We start from the raw sequence: 19,780 nt of genomic DNA on the forward strand, positions 1-19,780 counted from the left end.
AGGCTCAGCCTTTAGCCAATGAAAATACAAAGCCCAGTTTCTGTTCAAAATACTAGTCTTTGCAAACATGCAAACATCAAAATCATTCTCAATAGCTTCCAGGTTTAGTTGATTCTTAGTGGATAGTTTTAAGACCTGAAACTCATGGCAGTACTCTGAGGCCCTACTCAGGCCCTGGTTGGGTCCTGGGTCAGATCTTGGGCACAAGGAACTCACACATGCATCTGTCCTCTCCATATCACAAACTCATATAGCCAAAGGCAGACATATTACAACCATGTACAGCAGCAGATATGGCACTTTAGTATCTCACCCTAAGACGATGAGCTCGCCGTATTTGACGGGCTCCTTGTCCTCGGGGAAGACTCCGTCGTGGGGTTGTGAGCTTGAGCCCAGAGGAGGCGAGGGCTGGCTCTTGTTGCAGGACGGGCGCAGCTCCAGAGATGGGGGGGGACACAGCGCCTCTGAGCTACCCTCCAAAACCATGCCCACCGGCCACAACTGGGGCTCGCTGCTGGGGAGGGGAGGATAGGGGTTCAGAGAGAAGTGTCAGATAATCTGGTGTTACTGATGAGGAAGATTCATTCATATGTGACAGAATAACATGGTATCAAACAATGGATGATAACTAAAAGGAGTACACCAAGTTTTTGGTAACTGCTACTACCATCCATTGTAGATCTGACAGCTACTGGCTAACACTTAGCAAACACTCTGCTATATGCTAATATGTAGCCTCCAAAGTAACTGGACTGAACATTGTTGCATGAGGACTACAGGTATGTCTCAACAAGATGTATGCCAATGTGGTAGCATGGAGTCCAAGATCAACCAGGGACAATAAGCTTTAAATAGCTGAACCAACTAAATTATAGTCAACATTAGATTTTATTTCAATGTATCTGCCAGTATTGTTGGCTTTGCAGCCATTTTTCCGGTAGTTTGTTGACGTTTCAGTAGTTCTGTTCACCAAGTGGGAGATATCTTAGTCAGGAATTCTTTAATTAATTACTACACAATTAATACTTAAGGATTAAGTATTAATTGCATTGTTGACATAACAGATAATCTGTCAAAAACTTGGTGTATTCCTTTAAAAGTAGATATGGGGGAAATGGGTTAGACCATTTCAACACTCTTATAAGTAGAAAAACACAGCATTAGTTTAAGTCCATTACAAAATATAAGCATCTGCAAAATGCAAACATAGGTAGTTGTATGACAGAAGTGTTATCACAGAACTTGCAGTATATAGCAAAGGACTACATATGACATGATAAATGGATGAAATTATAGCATAATGTGTATACCAAATCTGACAAATATGCAATTTAACCATTAACACTCTTTATATGAACAGACTGAGTCTGGGCATGAAACATTGTTTTAAAAGACATACAAACAAACTTCAGCATCAGTCCATATTGAAGAAATATATAGTCATGATGACATAATCCACATAATGTCGAATCAGTTTTAAAGGTAAATGTGAGTTGAGTTTATCGCTCAATGCCATCTTTGTCCATTTTCTACAGGAACATTCAGCTGTGGTGTTTGCTGCTTGGTCAAAACATTGACCACACAAGTCTATAAATATAAGTTTGAAAATTATCTAAAAACTGAGCCTGCCTGATGAAAACTCCAAAAGGTTGTTCATATGCAAAATAGAGTCCCGCTAATACTAGATTTTTGAGGCTGATACTGATATCCATATTTGACAGTTTTAAAAATCTGATAACATTATATCAGCTGGATTTTTAAATTTTTTTTAACATAACTACATAACATACAAACTTGGTTAAGATATGTAGTGAGTGGGACATTTTACAGTGTAAAAATAAACTTGTCTGTGCTCTCTGGTGGACAAATGGTGTCAATGTAAGTCTGTTCCTAAATTAATTGTAACATATCTTTGGCATTTCTGTACTGATGGGTCTTGTTGATATTGAGGATATAATTGCAGTGTTTGAGCCAGAATTGACTGGGAAGGGATCAAATTGTCCGATGAGTACTTTTAGGTGGTCACTAAGTTAGTACATGTGCACACCAGGTGAGTGCAACAAGATGATACAATAATTAATATGAGATATATTATATATGTATAACTAATATTGTTTTCAGTATCGTTACATAAATGAGAACCTTAAAGATCCCCTCCAGACATGTATTAAGACATATAAAAAAAATCTCTGTTTGAGACAATAATGTGTGTCTGATATGGTTTTCCCACAAAATAGTATAATTACCACTTTAAAATCCTTAAAATAGTATCTACTTCTTCTCCCTCATTACAAATTGCTGATTCTATGAATATATTTAATTTAAGAAGTTTAACTGCTGGACACAGGATGTCTGCTACTTCACTGTAAAGACCATTCTGAGTGTATGTGCACTAAAGGCTTCAAGTTTCTACATCATACTTGTGAAAGTTGAATATTGGACCACGATTGGCTTCCAAACCTCCAAATCATGCTCATAGGCCCACTCCTTAAAATCCTGATCCTACACTATCAGCAGATGAATGTGAAAATAGCCTTCTAGTGTCAAACTCTACACATATATCATTCTGCACAGTGAAGCTCAAACATACAACTGAAGGAACAAGAAGAAAAACACATTTTTGAGTGGAGGGGGACTTTGAAGGACCAGTGTGTAGGATTTAGTGGCATCTTGTGGTAAGGCTGCAGATTGCAACCAACTGAATAACCCTCCCCCATCTCCTTCCAAGTGTGTGGGAGAACCTATGGTGGCCGCAAAACTCGCGAAAAACATGAAAGGCCCTCTCTAGAGCCAGTGCTTGGTTTGTCTATTCTGGGCTACTGTAGAAACATGGCGGTGCAACATGGCTGGCTCCATGGAAGAGGACCTGCTCCCTATGTAGATATAAAGGACTCATTCTAAGGTAACGAAAACACAACAATTCTTATTTTTTAGGTAATTATACACTAATTAAAACATACTTATGAATATTATATTCCATTTCTGCCAAGTCTGTTCTGCTTGATGCCACTAAATGCTACACATTATACCTTTAAGTAGACCTGATGCTGCTGCTCAGTTCTGAATGCTTCAGAGGACCACATTAAAATTACAAGCTTAAAATATGGATATGCTTAAAAATATAACTGAGTGGTTCCAACTATTGTTCTGCTAGACTTAGAGTATCTGTCAGTCAGTACTCTACTGCTATCTAGCTAGGATGTATGGGATGGATGTGCAGTCAGCTAACACTAGACACTATCTACAGACAGACCGACCAAATGGTTTTGGAACAGCAAAAAGGACAATCTATCTTTTTAAAAAACCAAAATGATACAGACTGGCACTCCTTTCTGTAGTTTGGCTTACTCACAAAATTAACGTTGATTAGCTACAGCTCATAAAATCTGAAAAGAAAAAGCCTGCTAACAGCATTGGCTCTGCATTTGATTTTATGGTGCGCATGAGGGTTGTAGTAATGGGACATTTGAAGGGGGTCTCTCATTTACAGTCCTTCTCCTTTGCATCCATGTTAAAAAACCCAAAATAGCCATAAAATCTAATTCAGGAGTAATTGGCTAAATATATGTTATTACTGCAGCACAGGCTGGGTGGCCAGACTCAGTCTTTGTGACGTTGGCTCTTCTGGTAATTGTCATCCTCTTTATGCGACTGAAGTGCTTTCTGTTTGCTGACCCAGGGCCTTTACAGAACAGCCGGCCCATCCTAATAGGATTGGATGGGCACAAGTGATCCAGCTTTTTCCACAAAGGCAGATAAACTGATACCTGCATCTATGAACCCTGTTAATACTTTATGATGCATGTGCTGTGCCCCGCCATTTTACTCGTGGTGATGAATTGCACCTTTGTGACCGCTGGCAAGAGATATGGAGCTCTGAAAGAAGGAGTACTGGAAACAAGAGAGCATGTCCCCTTCACAGGCTCTTACAGTTAACAACCAGATAACCATCAATTGACAAACTGTCGTTTCTGAGGTTCTTAACGAAGCCCAGGAGGCGAGCAACCTTTCCCTTAGCAGGAGCCACCAAACAGAGAGGTGGAGCAGCTTCACTATTACTGCCTTTCATTTCCACAAGAGCTTTATTACAATGGCATTTCAAAGCTTTCGATTGCAGCCCTGTCAAATTAAACTAAGGGCTTCGCATTAAAACATACAATTTTCTGATAACAGAAATCCATGATACACTAACAAAATCACCAATGACAAGCATTTAATTAACTGGCGAGAGAGTAGAGGAAATATGAATATTATTCTAAAAAAGAGAGGGATAATTTCTACCACATACAGTATGAGTCAGTATGTGGTTATTTTGACATTCCTTTTACACAAGTCAAACAAAGCTCAATCCCTGTCTTTGCACACAGGTCCTTAGCCAGCTCTTAATGCTCAAGCCTATTATTAATCAAAAGTGGGCGAGACCACCTACACGGTTGAAAGCGAGCGGTGCAAAAGCATGACAAAGCCCTACAAGCTTTGTTCTCCCTTTGAGCAGATTAGATAATCATCCTGGGAACGTGAACGTAATAATACTGAAAACACTATCACAAGTTTGGATGCTCTCCTCTTTCTTCCTGTTTGATTTTTCTGCGTCAGCATTAAGGAAAAGTCCTTTTACATCATCCACACAAAACTAACCCATATAGACTACACTACATGATATGCGCAGTCATTATTAGATGTGATTGAATTTTCGCCATCTGATGGCGCCCGATGAGGAGGATACCTCCTCATAATCAGATGACGAATGGCAGTAGGCTGATTCAGGCAGCCAGTGACCATTTCATTACCCATGCTCTCTTTTGCCCTGGCTGGATATTGAGCGGTGGTAGCGAGGCAGACATGGAGCAGAGTGGACTCATGGGAGGCTGGATGGACAGAAGCATATAAGGGGAGAGGGAGGAGAAGAAGAGGAAGAAATAGAGAGTAAATGGAGGGAGGGGCTTCTTCAGGGTGGCAGAATGCACCCTCATAGCTTTACAGAGGTTTATATTCTCACAATGACTTATCATAACATCTAAATGTCAAAATTCACCTCCCACACCACTGCAGTTTGGTCTGTATTGGAAGAATTAGGGATGCACCGACACTTTTCCTCTGCAGATACCAGATACCAGAGCCAGTTTTTTCATACATTTAAAATCTGTCTACAACACTGTGTGGAGCCCATTGGCATCAGTTTATGTAAGGTAACATGAGGCCAGGGATTGCTGTAGATTACAAGAAACTGCACATAAATCAAATCTCAAGGACTGCCTTTTTTCACTTACGTAATATCGCAAAAATCAGGCACATCCTGTCCCTAAAAGATGCAGAAAAACTAGTTCACGCATTTCTTACTTCTAGGCTGGATTATTGCAATTCCTTATTATCAGTCTGCCCTAACAAGTCTCTAAAGACTCTCCAGCTGGTCCAGAATGCAGCTGCACGTGTATTGACTAAAACTAGAAAAAGAGATCACATTTCTCCTATTTTAGCTTCGCTACATTGGCTTCCTGTAAAATCTAGAATAGAATTTAAAATCCTTCTCCTAACTTACAAAGCCCTTAATTGTCAGGCACCATCATATCTTGAAGAGCTCATAGTACCGTATTATCCCACTAGAACACTGCGCTCCCAGAATGCAGGCTTACTGGTGGTTCCTACAGTCTTTAAAAGTAGAATGGGAGGCAGAGCCTTCAGCTATCAGGCTCCTCTTCTATGGAACCATCTACCGGATTCAGTCCGGGGTGCAGACACCCTCTCTATGTTTAAGAGTAGGCTTAAAACTTTCCTTTTTGATAAAGCTTATAGTTAGGGCCGGCCTAGGCTTGCCTTGGATCAGCCCTTAGTTATGCTGCTATAGGCCTAGACTGCTGGGGGACTTCCCATGATGCACTGAGCTCCTCTCTCCTCCTCCTTCTCTCCATCTGTATGCATTCATGTAACATCAATGCATGTCACTAACTTTGCTTCTTCCCCAGAGTTTTTTGTGCTTTCTCATCTCACAGGAAACCCTGGGTTCTGGGCCGAGCCTTCACGGTCCTTCACAGTCCTGATGGCATCGTTCCCTGGCTATTGATGCTTATACTTATTGTTATTGTTATGATTGTTCTTCTGTCCCCCCTTCCCCTTTCCCTCTCTCTTTCTCTCTCTCAACCCAACCAGTCAAAGCAGATGGCCGCCCACCGAGAGCCGGGTTCTGCTTGAGGTTTCTACCCGTTAAAGGGGAGTTTTTCCTTACCGCTGTCGCCAAGTGCTTGCTCATGGGGGAATTGTTGGGTCTCTGTAAATTAAAGAGTACGGTCTTGACCTGCTCGATGTGAAAAGTGCCTTGAGATGACTTTTGCTGTGATATGGCGCTATATGAATAAAAATTGATTGATTGATTGATTTAATGCGGATCTGTTATGTACCCAATTCATTTCATTTTTAAAGGTTAGCTTCAGCCTCGATATGATGCATGCATAAAATTAAGGCCAAAAAAGACAGATACAGTTGTATCCCCTTCTAGCAGGACCTTTTGCGAGGTAAAAAAAGTCAGGGTACCTTTATCATTTTTTTTAGATGGGCTTGCTAATACAAATAAACAAAGCTACATTCTGGAGTGATATTTAACCTAACCAACCATATATGTTGAAAGTTCATTCTTGACCTTGTTAGAGCAATTTAACAAAACAATCTTACTTCAAGGTCCACTTACTAGGTTTTTCCAGAGCTTTCATCAACATCTCATGGACTGTATCAGTGAATGGAGTTGTTGCCAGTGACCACTTGTTTGAACAAAGTTTTTAAATCAATAAATAACAATGATTTCCACATGCTGACTGTCCAAAAGAAAACTAGCGATGACATCAGCTGCTATGACCAACTGAATTTGAATGCAAAATGTGAACTAATGAAGAATGGGAAACCAAGACCAGCACTGCCTCATTTTGTGCAGAGAACTAAGATATAAAAGGCATTTCCATCAATATAATTACAACAGATACTGTTGCAGTGGATGACAGGATTGTAGTGGTAGTGTTTGCTATTTAGTGTGGAAAGGAATGAGTCTGAAATGGCTGATATCAAAAGTTTGACAAAGTCAGTGGAATGGCATTAGAAATCAGCTAGATAGTTACAAGATATGAGTATGAAGATCTGCCTGAAAACTCTCAAGACCACCAGGAATATCACCATTAGGTGACTGACAGTTGAAGCACTTAAAGGCTTGGATGACCATTAAACTCTCCTGGTTGAGTCATGAGTACAAAAGATGAACAACTGTGTTAGAAAATATCTTGTTCTTTGATAAAGGGTCAAAGGTACAAACCTTTGCATTGAGAGGAGTTAACTATGACTTCCAAGTTGTTAGGAAGTCAACTATACTTCCCCTCTTCTCTGTGATTTCCTGTTGTTTCCCCTTCCTAATGTTTGTCCCCAGTCTGTCTCTCTCTGTGTTTCAACCTGAGCACTTGCAGCTGATCTACTAATCAACTCTACAAGCCACAGCAGTATAAAGGCCCGGTTCATCTCTCCAGACTCTGCCAGATTGTTCAGTCACCAATGCAGTACAGACGCTATGGCCAAGTTCTTTGTAATCTGCTAGTTTGTTTCTCTGAACTCCGCTAATCCTGTTCTCTGCCTGTGCCTCAGGTTCACCACGCCAACTTCCAGTATAGCTGCCACGTCAGCCTCATTCTCATCTGCTATTTGCTAGTTTGGATCGTGGATCCCCTGTCTGCTCTGCCCTGCCTTAAGCCCCTCTGCCTGCTTCATTCCTTTTTCCAGCACCACTGCCTGCTCCGCTCTGCCATTGCCAGCCCCCTTTGCCATATCCAAACTCATAGAACACTCAGTTAAGCCATCACATCTATCTACTATTTGAGCTACAATAAACTGCCCTTTAATCATTCCTGTGTCTCCTGGTCTGTGTTTGCATTTGGGTCCTAAATTGAACTGTTACAACACAAGGTGCATATTGTTACAGAACATCCAATCACCTAGCTTAAAACTTTATTGCACGTGCCGCTCAGTGGGAGTCAGTATGCTTCATATGTAGTGCTTGTTGCACCGTCTAACAGCACACCTTTCCAAAACAGATTTGACAGTCACATCCAATTCATGTAGTGATTGGCTGGGTGTAGGTAGGGTTTGAACTTCTGTCAAGCTCTCATTTTTATTTTCCACACAATTATTTCTGTCACTTTTTTGTGTGAACAACCATGTACAACACCATAATTACCTTCATAGTGAAACATAGTGTCTATAATGGCAGGCTTCTCTTCCCGCCTTCAAATGTGGCCATTTGGAACAGCTATAAGCTATACAAACCTAGTTCGTTTGAAGCATACTGAGACCTTGACAGCAAGTTTAAATAATTAAAACTAATGTTGATATCATAAACCCATAGTATCATTAAATTATACAAGAGACTTGTACAAGAGGAACATTGAAGATACCATTGATAGAAAACTTTGAGATGTGAATTCAGAATGGTGACAATAACTCCGGAGGCAGCAGCTACTCCCACTTAGCAACTCTATAGCCACATTGTGTATGTGTTCATTAATGTGATCCTTTTTCCTAGGGCTGTAATTATGGTTCTCCAAAGATATATGTAAAACATCTCTGCAAACACTGTGCAGACATGCATGTCAAGCGTGCTGATTGGTTGTTTCAACTCCTATTGAGAGGGTGATTCAAAATGAAAAAAAAAAAGAAACACATAAACATTACACAAAAAATCCCTACAAGTATAAAAGAAAGAGCCCTGTGAACTAGAAGATAGAGGCTGGATAGAAGGTCTTAGTCCAGTGATCAAGGTCCATCACTGGTTTTCAACATAAAGGTGATTTGCTGGCTTAAAAAAGTCACCACAGCAAAACATAAGAGATGACATTCCCTACTGTCTGAATATGTGAGAGGTTAATAAATATTTTTACTGAAAATGTGGCCTCTTCTTTTGTACTTTTCCCTCCACTGTAAATGATCTAACTGAGTGGAATTACTATGAGAACAATCCATAAAAGCAAAAGAGGTGTGACTACCATGGGTGGATGAGTGGATGTAGACGAAGAGGAGGAGGAGGAGTGGGAGGTGGGAGTCAGAGGAGGAGGAGGAGGAAGAGGAGGAGGAGGAGGAGTGGGTTTGAAGGGCAAGGAGAGGTGAAGGAAGGAATGAAAGCAGGGACAGATGTGAGATGCTGCTAGTGTCCTGAAAAAGAAAAAAAAATCCCCTCCAAAGCTTGAACATATCTGTGTAAGGGTGATGAAGAGAGGAGGGAAATGAGGAAGAGGAGAGTGAAGCAGAGGGTGTGTGTTTGTGTGTTTGGGTGTATGTGTCAGCAAGCGCATGCGTGGAAGTGCCATGCTTTGGCAGGGTGATGGATTGCCTGTTCTGTGCCACGCATTTTCTAATCAACCCACAGCCCCATCCTGGGGGTGGAGAGAGAGAGATAGAGAGAGAGAGATAGAGAGAGAGAGGAAACAAAGAAGAGCTGTCTGACAAAGGAAGACAAAGGAAGGAGAGAATAATAGAGAGAAATAGATAAAGGGAATGCGGTCCATAGGAGCAGAGTGGAGCTGCTGGAGGGTCTGTGGTGGGAACAACTGCTTCTGCTGCTGCTCAGGCCAAACACACAGTATTACACAATACAACACACTGCCCAGTACACCACGCAAAACCAACCAACCAAAACCACGCAACATAACACAATGCGTCACAGCATTACAATACAGTGCAGTGTACCTCTATATAAAACACCAGACAATGTAAAATGCAATACATGGTAATGTAGCTAAACCCTGCACAACACACTGTAATAATACTACATCATTACACAAATATACACAAAATAGATACTTTTTGTTATTATTATTTGCTTATTGTCATAGTTTTGTCCATCATTTCTTTTTTAAATACTTTAATGTCATTAATTTACTGCATTTATTATGTCATTATTGGGTTCATAACCCCAAATTCTTATTTTTCATTTTACAGTTATGGGTATAATAGGGAAAACTCTAATCATGAAAAGAAATTGTAATTGTAAATTGTAATAGAATAGAACAACAAACAAGCTGGTAAATTTAATGCATCGCTAGAAATTAGTTCCACGGTCAGACTGGTTGTAATGGTTGTAAACTTGGAGGAGAACGCAAAGGCGAATGGCGAAACTGCCCTCCATTATGTTAACATCCATTACGTATTAAAGACCAACTTCCTGGTTCAATTTTGACCAACCATACATACAGAAAACACAGTGGTTTTGATTATTTAGCTAATCTTTTGGCTAATGACTTTGACAGTAACAATGGCCATGTTTCTAGATGTTAGCAATTACTGTGGTGAGTACAAATCATAACTGATAAAAATAATGGCCACAACTCCAAAATACCCAATGTGTGATAAACCAGAACTATCCTTTAATTGTCATCACAATACAAAACACTAGACAACACAAGATTATATGCATGTGATTGGACAATGACAATTGACACTAAACATGAATTGGCAGAATCAAACAACACAGTGCAACAATGTAGTGGAAGCCAAGCCTTGGTAGCAATAGACATAGAGTGCGATCAACTCTGCCCACCTTGGAGGGGAAAACAATTCATCTATCTCCATTGACTTTGTATTAAGTTAAGGGGCCTGCTTGTCACTTACGTCTGCTAGCAAACAATAGAAAAATTCCTAAAAACTGCTGAGCATTTAAGAAGGTAAAAGTGGATAACATTACAGGGCTGTGTGCTGTGTGGTGGAAGAGACAGACCTGACCTGAGCTGCATGGACAGCCTTCAGCTCAAAAACCTCCAAAAAATGACACATATACCTGGACATACTACTAGTCACAGAAAATACGCAGGTTGAAAGCACGAAGCAACTTCCAGGGCTGAAAAATGAGGCCAATGTGGAAGTGCCAAAAACTGCAGTTCCTCAGATAGCCACTTGGGGCTGTCTCCAAAAGCGAGTCAATCCCCATAGACCTCCATGTTAAAATGCCCAGCTTTACAGCAGAAATAAACATGTTTACAGTGGAAACCGCTTATAGTGATCACAGTTACAGTGGTCAACTGCTTATACGGATCAAAAAGCTTGGGACAGCTATACAAATGCTGTTTAAATAATACGCTTATAGTAATCAATAGTCCACTTCCAGTGTTAATTTTGGGTCTTTTCATACATGAAAACATATGGAAAACAATGTAAAACTACTGTAATTCTATTTTCTTTTTACCTTACTCCCACAGTACACATATGATGTGTATTTAGCGGCTGTGGCACCATTATCAGGTGTTGGCACACACCTCTGCAGGGTTGTGTGGAGGTGCAGGCTGTGGGTGTGTTTATTTGTAACTGCCATGAAACAATCAGAAAATAACGTTTTCTTCCTTTCATTCACCGGCTTTCTCATCACCACTGCTTGCTCTCCTCATCCACTCTCCAGCTCGCTTCACCACTGCTTCTCTCTCTGTCTTTTTCTCTTCTTTTTTAAAATGAGTCGGGAAGCCGTCATCAAAGCCTAACTATACTTTTAACATTATCAAACGAAGAAAAATGTCCTCCCCTCCTCCTAGTAATGTGTTTGTCTCCCCTCATGGCAGGGTTGTACAATGTTACAGATTGTTGATTCTGGTTCTGATACAAGTGGATTCTGGTTCAACTTTCAATAAAATTCAGTAAATAGCGAATCATTACTTTATATTCATGTAAGAAATATACAAATGTCAATTAGATGGTATAATGGGAAATTGCTGATCACTCAATAAACACACAAAGAGAGCATTGTCAGGTTATGAAATAATGTAATCAAATAATACAATCAGAAGTATAATGCATCATAGTTCTGGAGACAAAGATACATACCACCTAGCTATCTTTTCTTTGTCTGAAAGGTTGGCACTTAACCAGTCCCTTAAATACTACTTGTACAGAATTTAAGACATCTGTTTACTAACCTTACAGGTCAGCAACCAACCATCAGATAGAAACATAAGTCAAAAGTTCAGATAATCTAGGAACAGTCTTTCTTCACGACCATATATGACAGTACATAAGCATGCACCAAGTAGCATCACAAAATAACATTACTACTATATTAAATTAAGGACAAACCACACTATCCTCTAAAAGCTTATCAGTTTTACACATAAACATCTACATAACTATAGTTTATCTTATCACTGGCTCAGGTAAGGGTATAACAGAATAAACTTAACTGTTAAACACACAACTGCCTCATCTTACACAGCAAAGAACTAAGTTTAGAATAGACATAGCACAGAGAAATTTAGAACATGTGTGAAACACAAACTAACACTAAACTGAACTTAAACACTATCTGAAACATGTATGATATATTTAAGAAATCATCATCAAATGATAACCTATTATTCAGTTTTCTTTTACAATGGTAATCTGCATGGGATATTAAGAAAAAGAAAAAAAATTGGTTATAATAATCATCGGCTTATAGTGATCAGCAACCAGGCTTCATTCAGCCTGCCTCAGCTCCATCTCTTTGCCCATTTTGGATTAGCCGGGAGTTAGGCGGAGTCAGGCACTGCCAAGATGGCGACAGCTGGAGCCGCCCACTCTGAGCTTCAAAACCGCTCTTCAGAAACCAATGGGTGATGTCATGGAGGCTACGTCCATATTTTTTTACAGTCTATGGTTGACTATGGTTTAAATCACTGAATAGGTACCCTGCATACAGCTGAGCTATGTTTGACCCGACCTCAACTACGTTTTCAAACTGTACTAGCAGTATCAGCTGAAAGAACTGTCATGCTAGCCTGTTATGTAGTAGTAGTAGTAGTAGTAGTAGTAGTTTGCTATACAGTAGTGCTATCTCTACTGTAGACGTGAATTCATCCATTAGCATATACAAAGTAATGGGTTTCAGCATATGCTATAAACTACCTTTTCCACTCTGGTAGGCCCAGGGTGTTAAAATAATCCTTTGACACGATGAAATCTAATGTTTTTAGCTAGCTACAGTTAGTTTTTCAGCCCTTGGTTGCATATTATGGCACCGATGGTTTTCAGAGTATGACGCGTTGTGCTCTGTCTCTAACAGCTTGGTGACATAGTGACTCGTGGGGCTAGCTGGAAAGCTACTGAGGCTGCTACTTGCCAGTTAGCAGGCTAGCTAGCTTGACACGGTACTGAACAATAAGTTCACACAGTTCATTAAAGAGATGTAAGTATCAGTGACTCCTGTAGAGCAGTGTTACATATAATTGGATGATGTGACACAGCTAAGAAGTTTGCTTCCTCCATTCTGGACTGTGACACTCTACTCTACCATTCATATACAGACAATTGTTGTGTATTGAAAATTTGTGGACATAGAAGCAAAAAATCCACATAATTTCAAATTGTGTAAAAATCTTATTTTAATAAGAACTGTCTCAAAATATTTATAGCACCACAAAATGCCAAATGTTGGGATTTCTAAGTTGTGTAACATATCCTGAAAATAACACCATATGGAAAAGGGGTAAGCAATTTATCAAGTAAAAATGCCAAACATTGACTGGTTCCAGCCTCTAAAATGTGAGGATTTGCTGCTTTTCTCTATTTTCGTCACTATTTTAATTGAATATCTTTGGTTTTTGGACTGTTGCTGGGACAAATCTGAAGATGTCACTTTGGGCTCTATTAAATAAATAGATAAATAAATATTCTATATTTTGACATTTAATGGACTAAATGAGTAAATCAGTTAATCAAAAAACTAACTGATAGATTAAGTGACAATAAAAATAATCATTAGTTTAAAATATTTGTAACAGTGCATCTAATCATTTTCACATTTTCTTGCTGGCGTGACTTTTTTGGAGGCACATACAAGCAAATTGTTTGACCTGTAACACTGTGTATACATACTATCATTGATTATGATACTGTAATGCAACATCCCCCCTCCAACCTGTTTTTCTTGGACATTTGTGGTCCTTGTTTCTTTTTCTGCCTTTCCTCTCCCTCACTCTCTCTAACCGCCTACTGCAGGGGAAGGGTGAGTGTGTGTGGAGAGGAAGACAGAGGAAAAGAGAGAAAGAAAGGAAGAGTCAAATTTGTCTCCTCCAGAAACAAATGAACAGAGAGCTAAATATACTTCAACTGACAAATGAACTCTGCTGTGAATTATGGCCTCCTGACAAAACGGATCACACTATTTCTCCTCTTCAACCTGTTTAAAGATTTTCCACTTCTGTCTTCATATGTTCCTTCATATATTCCTAGTCACTGGAACTGTATTAGTGCTTTATGGTTGGTAAGTCATATAGAAGGTGTTATTGTCTTGGTCTTATTAAAATGTAATTAAATGTAACAATAAGGGTAGACTGTAAAAGAACAGTATGAAACAGCCATTCCTCTGTTTTAATATTTGAAAGCATCAGTGAGAGCCAGAGAGCACGTCTGCTCCACATTATGTAACACTTCATACTGTACAAATCCTACAAGGCAGTGTTATGAACAGTTATGTTACCCTCCCCCACAACCAAATCAAGCCTCCACTCCTTACATTTCTTTCACTTTTCTCTTTCTGAATGCCCCTGTTTTGCATGGGTCCATTCATTTCTTTGTTTTTCTTTCTTAAAATCAACTATAACATTTATAATGGCATAACTGGTGTTTTTTAACTGATATTTTGGGGGTAAATACATCTAAATTACCCACATGTCTAATTTTTTTAATCAATAGAGTTTCAAATTGACAGGGGCCACTGGTTCTGGATCTGTTTTTCCTCATTCTGTATTCCCATATCAAAAATTTCTTTAACCTCTTCCACTCTTGCCCCCCTACCATAGACCCATTTTTAGGGGGGACGGGGGATATTTAGGGGGAGTGGCAGTATATGCCATATAGAAGTCGTATATATCATCTGAAAGCTGGGAGCCTGAAGATTAATTTGAGATGCAGTTCAGCACTGTGTGTTGTTGTTTTCTAGTAATAAATCTGTAATGAACATTGTGTTTTGGTTAGGTACCTATTCAACTTTTGAAAGTTTAGAGTGAATAAGGGCTTAGAACATTATAATGGAAGTGTGTGATGGCCATTCCCATGCAAAGTTATGTCTCATAAGTTGTTGCAGCAATTTTTGTGCAAAAAATGCAAAATACCACATTAAGACACCAAGACCTTGAGGAACACCACAGAAAAATTCATGCTGTATATCTAGGAAAGCCATACATCCTCTGAATGCCCTAGGCCTCTAGTTTGTGGTTGTAAAGTTTCATAAGGCTGTGATTATCCTAGAGGTCACAAAAGGTGAGGTCAAGTGAGGTCAAGTTTCAAAAAATGGTCTCACTTCAATGAAATGGCTCCTATGGGAACTAACATCATCACACATGAATACAATTGGGCTCGTTGAATCCACAAGAGTCTCAGCTTTCCGGTCATGCCAAATTTATGCAATTCCAAGACTGTTTAGGGACCCCAATATGCAGAAATATTAAAATACACAATTTTTAGAATAGGCAAAAATTGCACATTTATACTGCATGCCAAAAACTGCATGGTTTTTGCCCAAAACTGCTTGGGACTAGCATAAAGTGGCGTGTCTGTAAAGGGGAGATTTGTGGGTATCCATAGAACCCATTTTCATTCACCTATCTTGAGGTGAGAGGTCAACGGACCCCTATGAAAATGGCCATGCCAGTTTTTCCCTTGCCAAAATTTAGTGTAACTTTGGAGCGTTATTTAGCCCCCTTACTGACTAAGTTAGCATGACATTTGGTTGGTACCAATGGATTCCTTAGGTTGCCTAGGTTGTCATATGATACTAGTATCTTCACTGTAGCTTTGAAACTGAGCCCCTTACAGCCTCTAAAAGACTGTGTGACCCGTGGACACCACCGTCCTTGGGGAGTGGAAATGATCTCCTCAATGTTACTGAACATAGAAACTCAGGACTCTCCTGGATAATATAACAATTCTATGGGTTTATATTATCACCACCAGTTTTAATTATTTCAACTTTGTTTCTGAGAAATTATGTTTTGTCTGTGAGTTTGTTGGACTTTGGCTAAGAATAATACAATACCCATGAACTTTGGCTGCCATTGCTATGGAGAAGAACCCATGCAGGCAAACCAGAGAGTTCAAAATGCTTTGTCACTGAAGTTGTAAACAATAGCCATAGTTGATGAATTCACTAAAAAGTGACTCAAAAAGTAAAACTAAACTGATTCACTCACACCTTAGCTTCAGCTTGTCATTAAAGTGCACATGACTGAATGTTAAACTTGGTGACTGGCTGTTTCTTGCTGAAATGCACCTTGTGAGTCATAGTTAACTTCTACCCTAAACTTTTTATGTCCACAGTCTTGTACCTTTGACTTTTTACTAAAGAACCAAATATTTTCTAATGCAGCTGTTCATCTTTTTTTTTACTGATAATTTAACGGGGAGAGTTTCATATTGATCCAAGCTGTAGTAGTGCTCAAACTGTGAATAACATAACATTGTCTATGGGAAAAATTAATGGAATTTCTACTTCTGGAACCAGGGGTGCCTGAAATAGCTCCTCCCACTTTGCAACTCTATTCAAAAAGGTCTGGCGTTGACCAATCAGTGTTTTGTTGGTGGGACACTGAAGGTACTGTTAAAAAGTGTGCAGTTGTCCACCTAAAAAAAAAATAGTGGAGTGAAAAGTACAATACTCCTATAATAAGTACCTCAAAATGGTTCTTGAAGTACAATACTTGAGTAAATATACTTAGTTACATTCCGCTGCTCTTCATTGTTGGCGGCAAACAGCAGTTTGCTGCCTGAAAGCAACTTTAATATGGGAACATTATCTTTCTACACATCTAGCAAGCCAGCTAGCTACATCTTTGGAAAACAGTGATGGACAAATGGCCACAAAAATGGCGACAAACATGGCTGAGATGGATGTAGCTGTACAGGTTATTGTACGTTGATTTACAGAACTCTTAACTCTACATATTTCTTCAATCGTCATGAAAAACATTAAACTAACTGCTTCGCAAAGCAAACGCTACCACAGCTTCCATGTTGACGGAAAATGATACTGGTAGGACAGACATGTCACTTTGTATAGATTGGTTAGGATGAAGCAAAAACAAAATAACTCTGAGCTCTCATGACATTAATGTACAGCTGTGTCTTATGATGCAGTGCTAATATAATACAATCCAAATTGGCTTCACACCAAAAGCACATGTGCTTGTGCAGAGCAAGGCCATTATTTCAAAAGGAGAAAGCGGCCCCAGGTCTCACTGTCAAAATTCAAATGGATTGAACTTTGACACCTAATATATATCGACCTCCACAACATGTGCTCAATGGGAATATGGCATTAACAAAAGGCAAAAATTATGATGGTACTAATCTCACTGTAGTGAGGAACAGAGGAAAAGTTAATTTTGTGCATTTCTAAATTCTACTAAGACTCAGGTAAAAATCCTGGTAGAAAAAATTAGGTAGACTGAGGATACCAGGTTAGAAAATTAATATTGCAATTATATACAGTCTGATGTAGTACATAGCATTAGTAAGCTAGTTAGCCACTAGAATGCCAGTCACTCTCGCATATTTGCTGTGAAATAAGCGCAAGATTGTAAACAGGACTACCGTATGTCCCAAAATATCACAGTGTTCCTTTAAGGGTATGTCATCATGTAATTAATCAAACTACTACATCATATCATACCATGCATCTTTAATCACTATCCTGCATAATTTACATAATCCAGAAGTTTCTGTCCATGATTATAAACCCACCTAGTATTATGCAGCTAGCAATGGTGATATATGAGCGTGTGTGTGTGTGTGTGTGTGTCTGGGTACTGCTATGCTGTGATGGAGTATGTGTCCTGCAGTCCTGTCTGCTCCTAAATGGCCCTGCTGTCTGGGATGCAGTAATGCGATAGAAAATGAGGAGAAAGAGCTAGAAAGAATGAGAGTGGAAAATGTTCAGAGAGGGAGAGAGACTGAGACACAGATGCAGAGGAAGTGTAGCACCTGTAGCACTCATCAGGTCCATTTGAAAATCAAAGAAGGCCAATTCACATGGCCCTGTTTGGAGACAGGCTTGACCCTGAGAGGGGAGATTAAAGTGAAAGTGAATGTTTAAGACTCTCACCTTTGCTCTCTCCTCTCATCATTAAGCACTAGTCGCTACACTTCAGATGGCAGTCAACAAACAGCTGACACAAAAGCCAATGTACCACGCACTTCATGGCTTCCTGAAGGTCACTATTAATGCTTTCGGACTGAAGATGAGATTTTGTGCAGATATGTAATATCCACAAAGGGACAATCAGTTTGTTTCTGTGGCTCAAATGTATAAGGATGGGGTTGTAAGTGATGACAATGACTCAACAATTATTTTATCAGGTGCTGATTTTAAGGCCTTCAAAATTGTACTGTCTTGCACCACATGGGTCATCATGCATGTTGATATACAACATAATATATGAGCTTGTAAACTGACTAATAGAGCATCATAGTTTGTAATTCTGGTAACTGGAAATGAGTCAGCACTTTTGAGCCACACAATTCCAGAAAATAAGGCAAATGTGCAAAGATAAACTGATTAGTAGTCTCATAGCACCCAATAGTGCCTCCACCCTAAACTCCATTCCTGTGGGAAAGTGAAGAGAAAGTGAACTGGGAAGAAAAATTGAGATTCAGTGTTGCTGTTGCTGTAACAAAATCAAGGAGGGAAACTTTAATTCTGGTTTATTTTAACTTGGGTCTTGTCTTTGTAGTTATGTCCACCATTTCTTCCAGTTGTGATAACATTGTACTTACCAAGTTAATTACTGTCATGTAGGAACACAGCAACATCGCCACAACAACTTCTGATTGGAACACAAGCAGTCAGACGATCAGACAGATAACAAACAAGCCAACAGTTGATCCAGATTATCTAAAACACTTTGTTTAGAGGTGAAAGTGAATGCATCTGAAATTTTGCTGATAATCCCTAAATACAATTCTCTAATTTCAAGGAAAACTGAGCCAGCACAACTAAGTACAGGAGACCAAAATTGAAGCAGGAAGTGGGTATATAAACTGTGATGGATGCTTACAGCAGTTTGGCTGATAATTTTACTGTTCACCTTTGTTTTCTCTTCCAGAACTTGACTAACCCAGGGGTGTGTTTACAACCTGTCTGATCATTTTACAGTTAGTGTGTCTTGCCCCATCTGACTTCTTTTTTAGTGTTACTGTCCTCCAAGATCTCAGCAAAGAACTTGGTGAGTACAATGTTATTATGACTTATAGTAATGATGGCCAAAACTATGAAAATTACAGCCAAGTCGTAATAAATTGGATTCATTCTTTACTGTATGTCATGGAACAAAACATGAAGGTTTTTGTTTAAGAATGGATATATACAAGAATAAAATCTTCTCAGCTCAGCCTCTTCCTGAGGCCTTTACTACGAAGCAGGATTTGGGGTTAGCGAGGTAACTTCAGGTTTACCTCTGGGTTTTCAGTCCTACGATGCTGGTTCACTTCTTACCGGGATAAATCACCATGGTAACTTATGCTGAACAACTAACCTGCTCCAGAGCAGGTTAACTTCAGAGGTTTGGATCACAACCTGTCAACACCCCAACCACTGACCAATCAGATCACTGGGAGAAAAAGAGTCATCATTCCTACAAGATCCAAACATGGACAAAAGTCCTGAGTTTACAATGAAGTGACAAGTAAAAAGAGCGATACATATTTTGATATGTCAGTGGAAACATTTTATTGTTCCAGACTTTCTATTTCCACTCTGGTTTTAAAACAGAGCTTCTAACAAATGGAGAGATCATTTATGACA

At 39.4% G+C, this 19,780-nt stretch overlaps 1 protein-coding gene across 7 annotated transcripts in view; it reads right to left on the reverse strand.

Moving 5' to 3' along the window:
• peli3 (pellino E3 ubiquitin protein ligase family member 3) overlaps window positions 1-19,780 on the reverse strand; it is a 50,781-nt gene that overhangs the window by 19,383 nt on the left and 11,618 nt on the right. For 6 of the 7 annotated variants that reach the window (XM_044341066.1, XM_044341060.1, XM_044341061.1 and 3 more), the window contains one exon: window positions 314-514. In XM_044341066.1, coding sequence (XP_044197001.1) covers window positions 314-514 — 201 coding nt within the window. The remainder of the gene's footprint in view (window positions 1-313; window positions 515-19,780) is intronic. The other variant, XM_044341064.1, reaches the window with a different exon arrangement.

Source organism: Thunnus albacares, chromosome 22, assembly GCF_914725855.1.
Source record: "Thunnus albacares chromosome 22, fThuAlb1.1, whole genome shotgun sequence".
In the NCBI taxonomy this organism is placed as follows: domain Eukaryota; kingdom Metazoa; phylum Chordata; class Actinopteri; order Scombriformes; family Scombridae; genus Thunnus; species Thunnus albacares.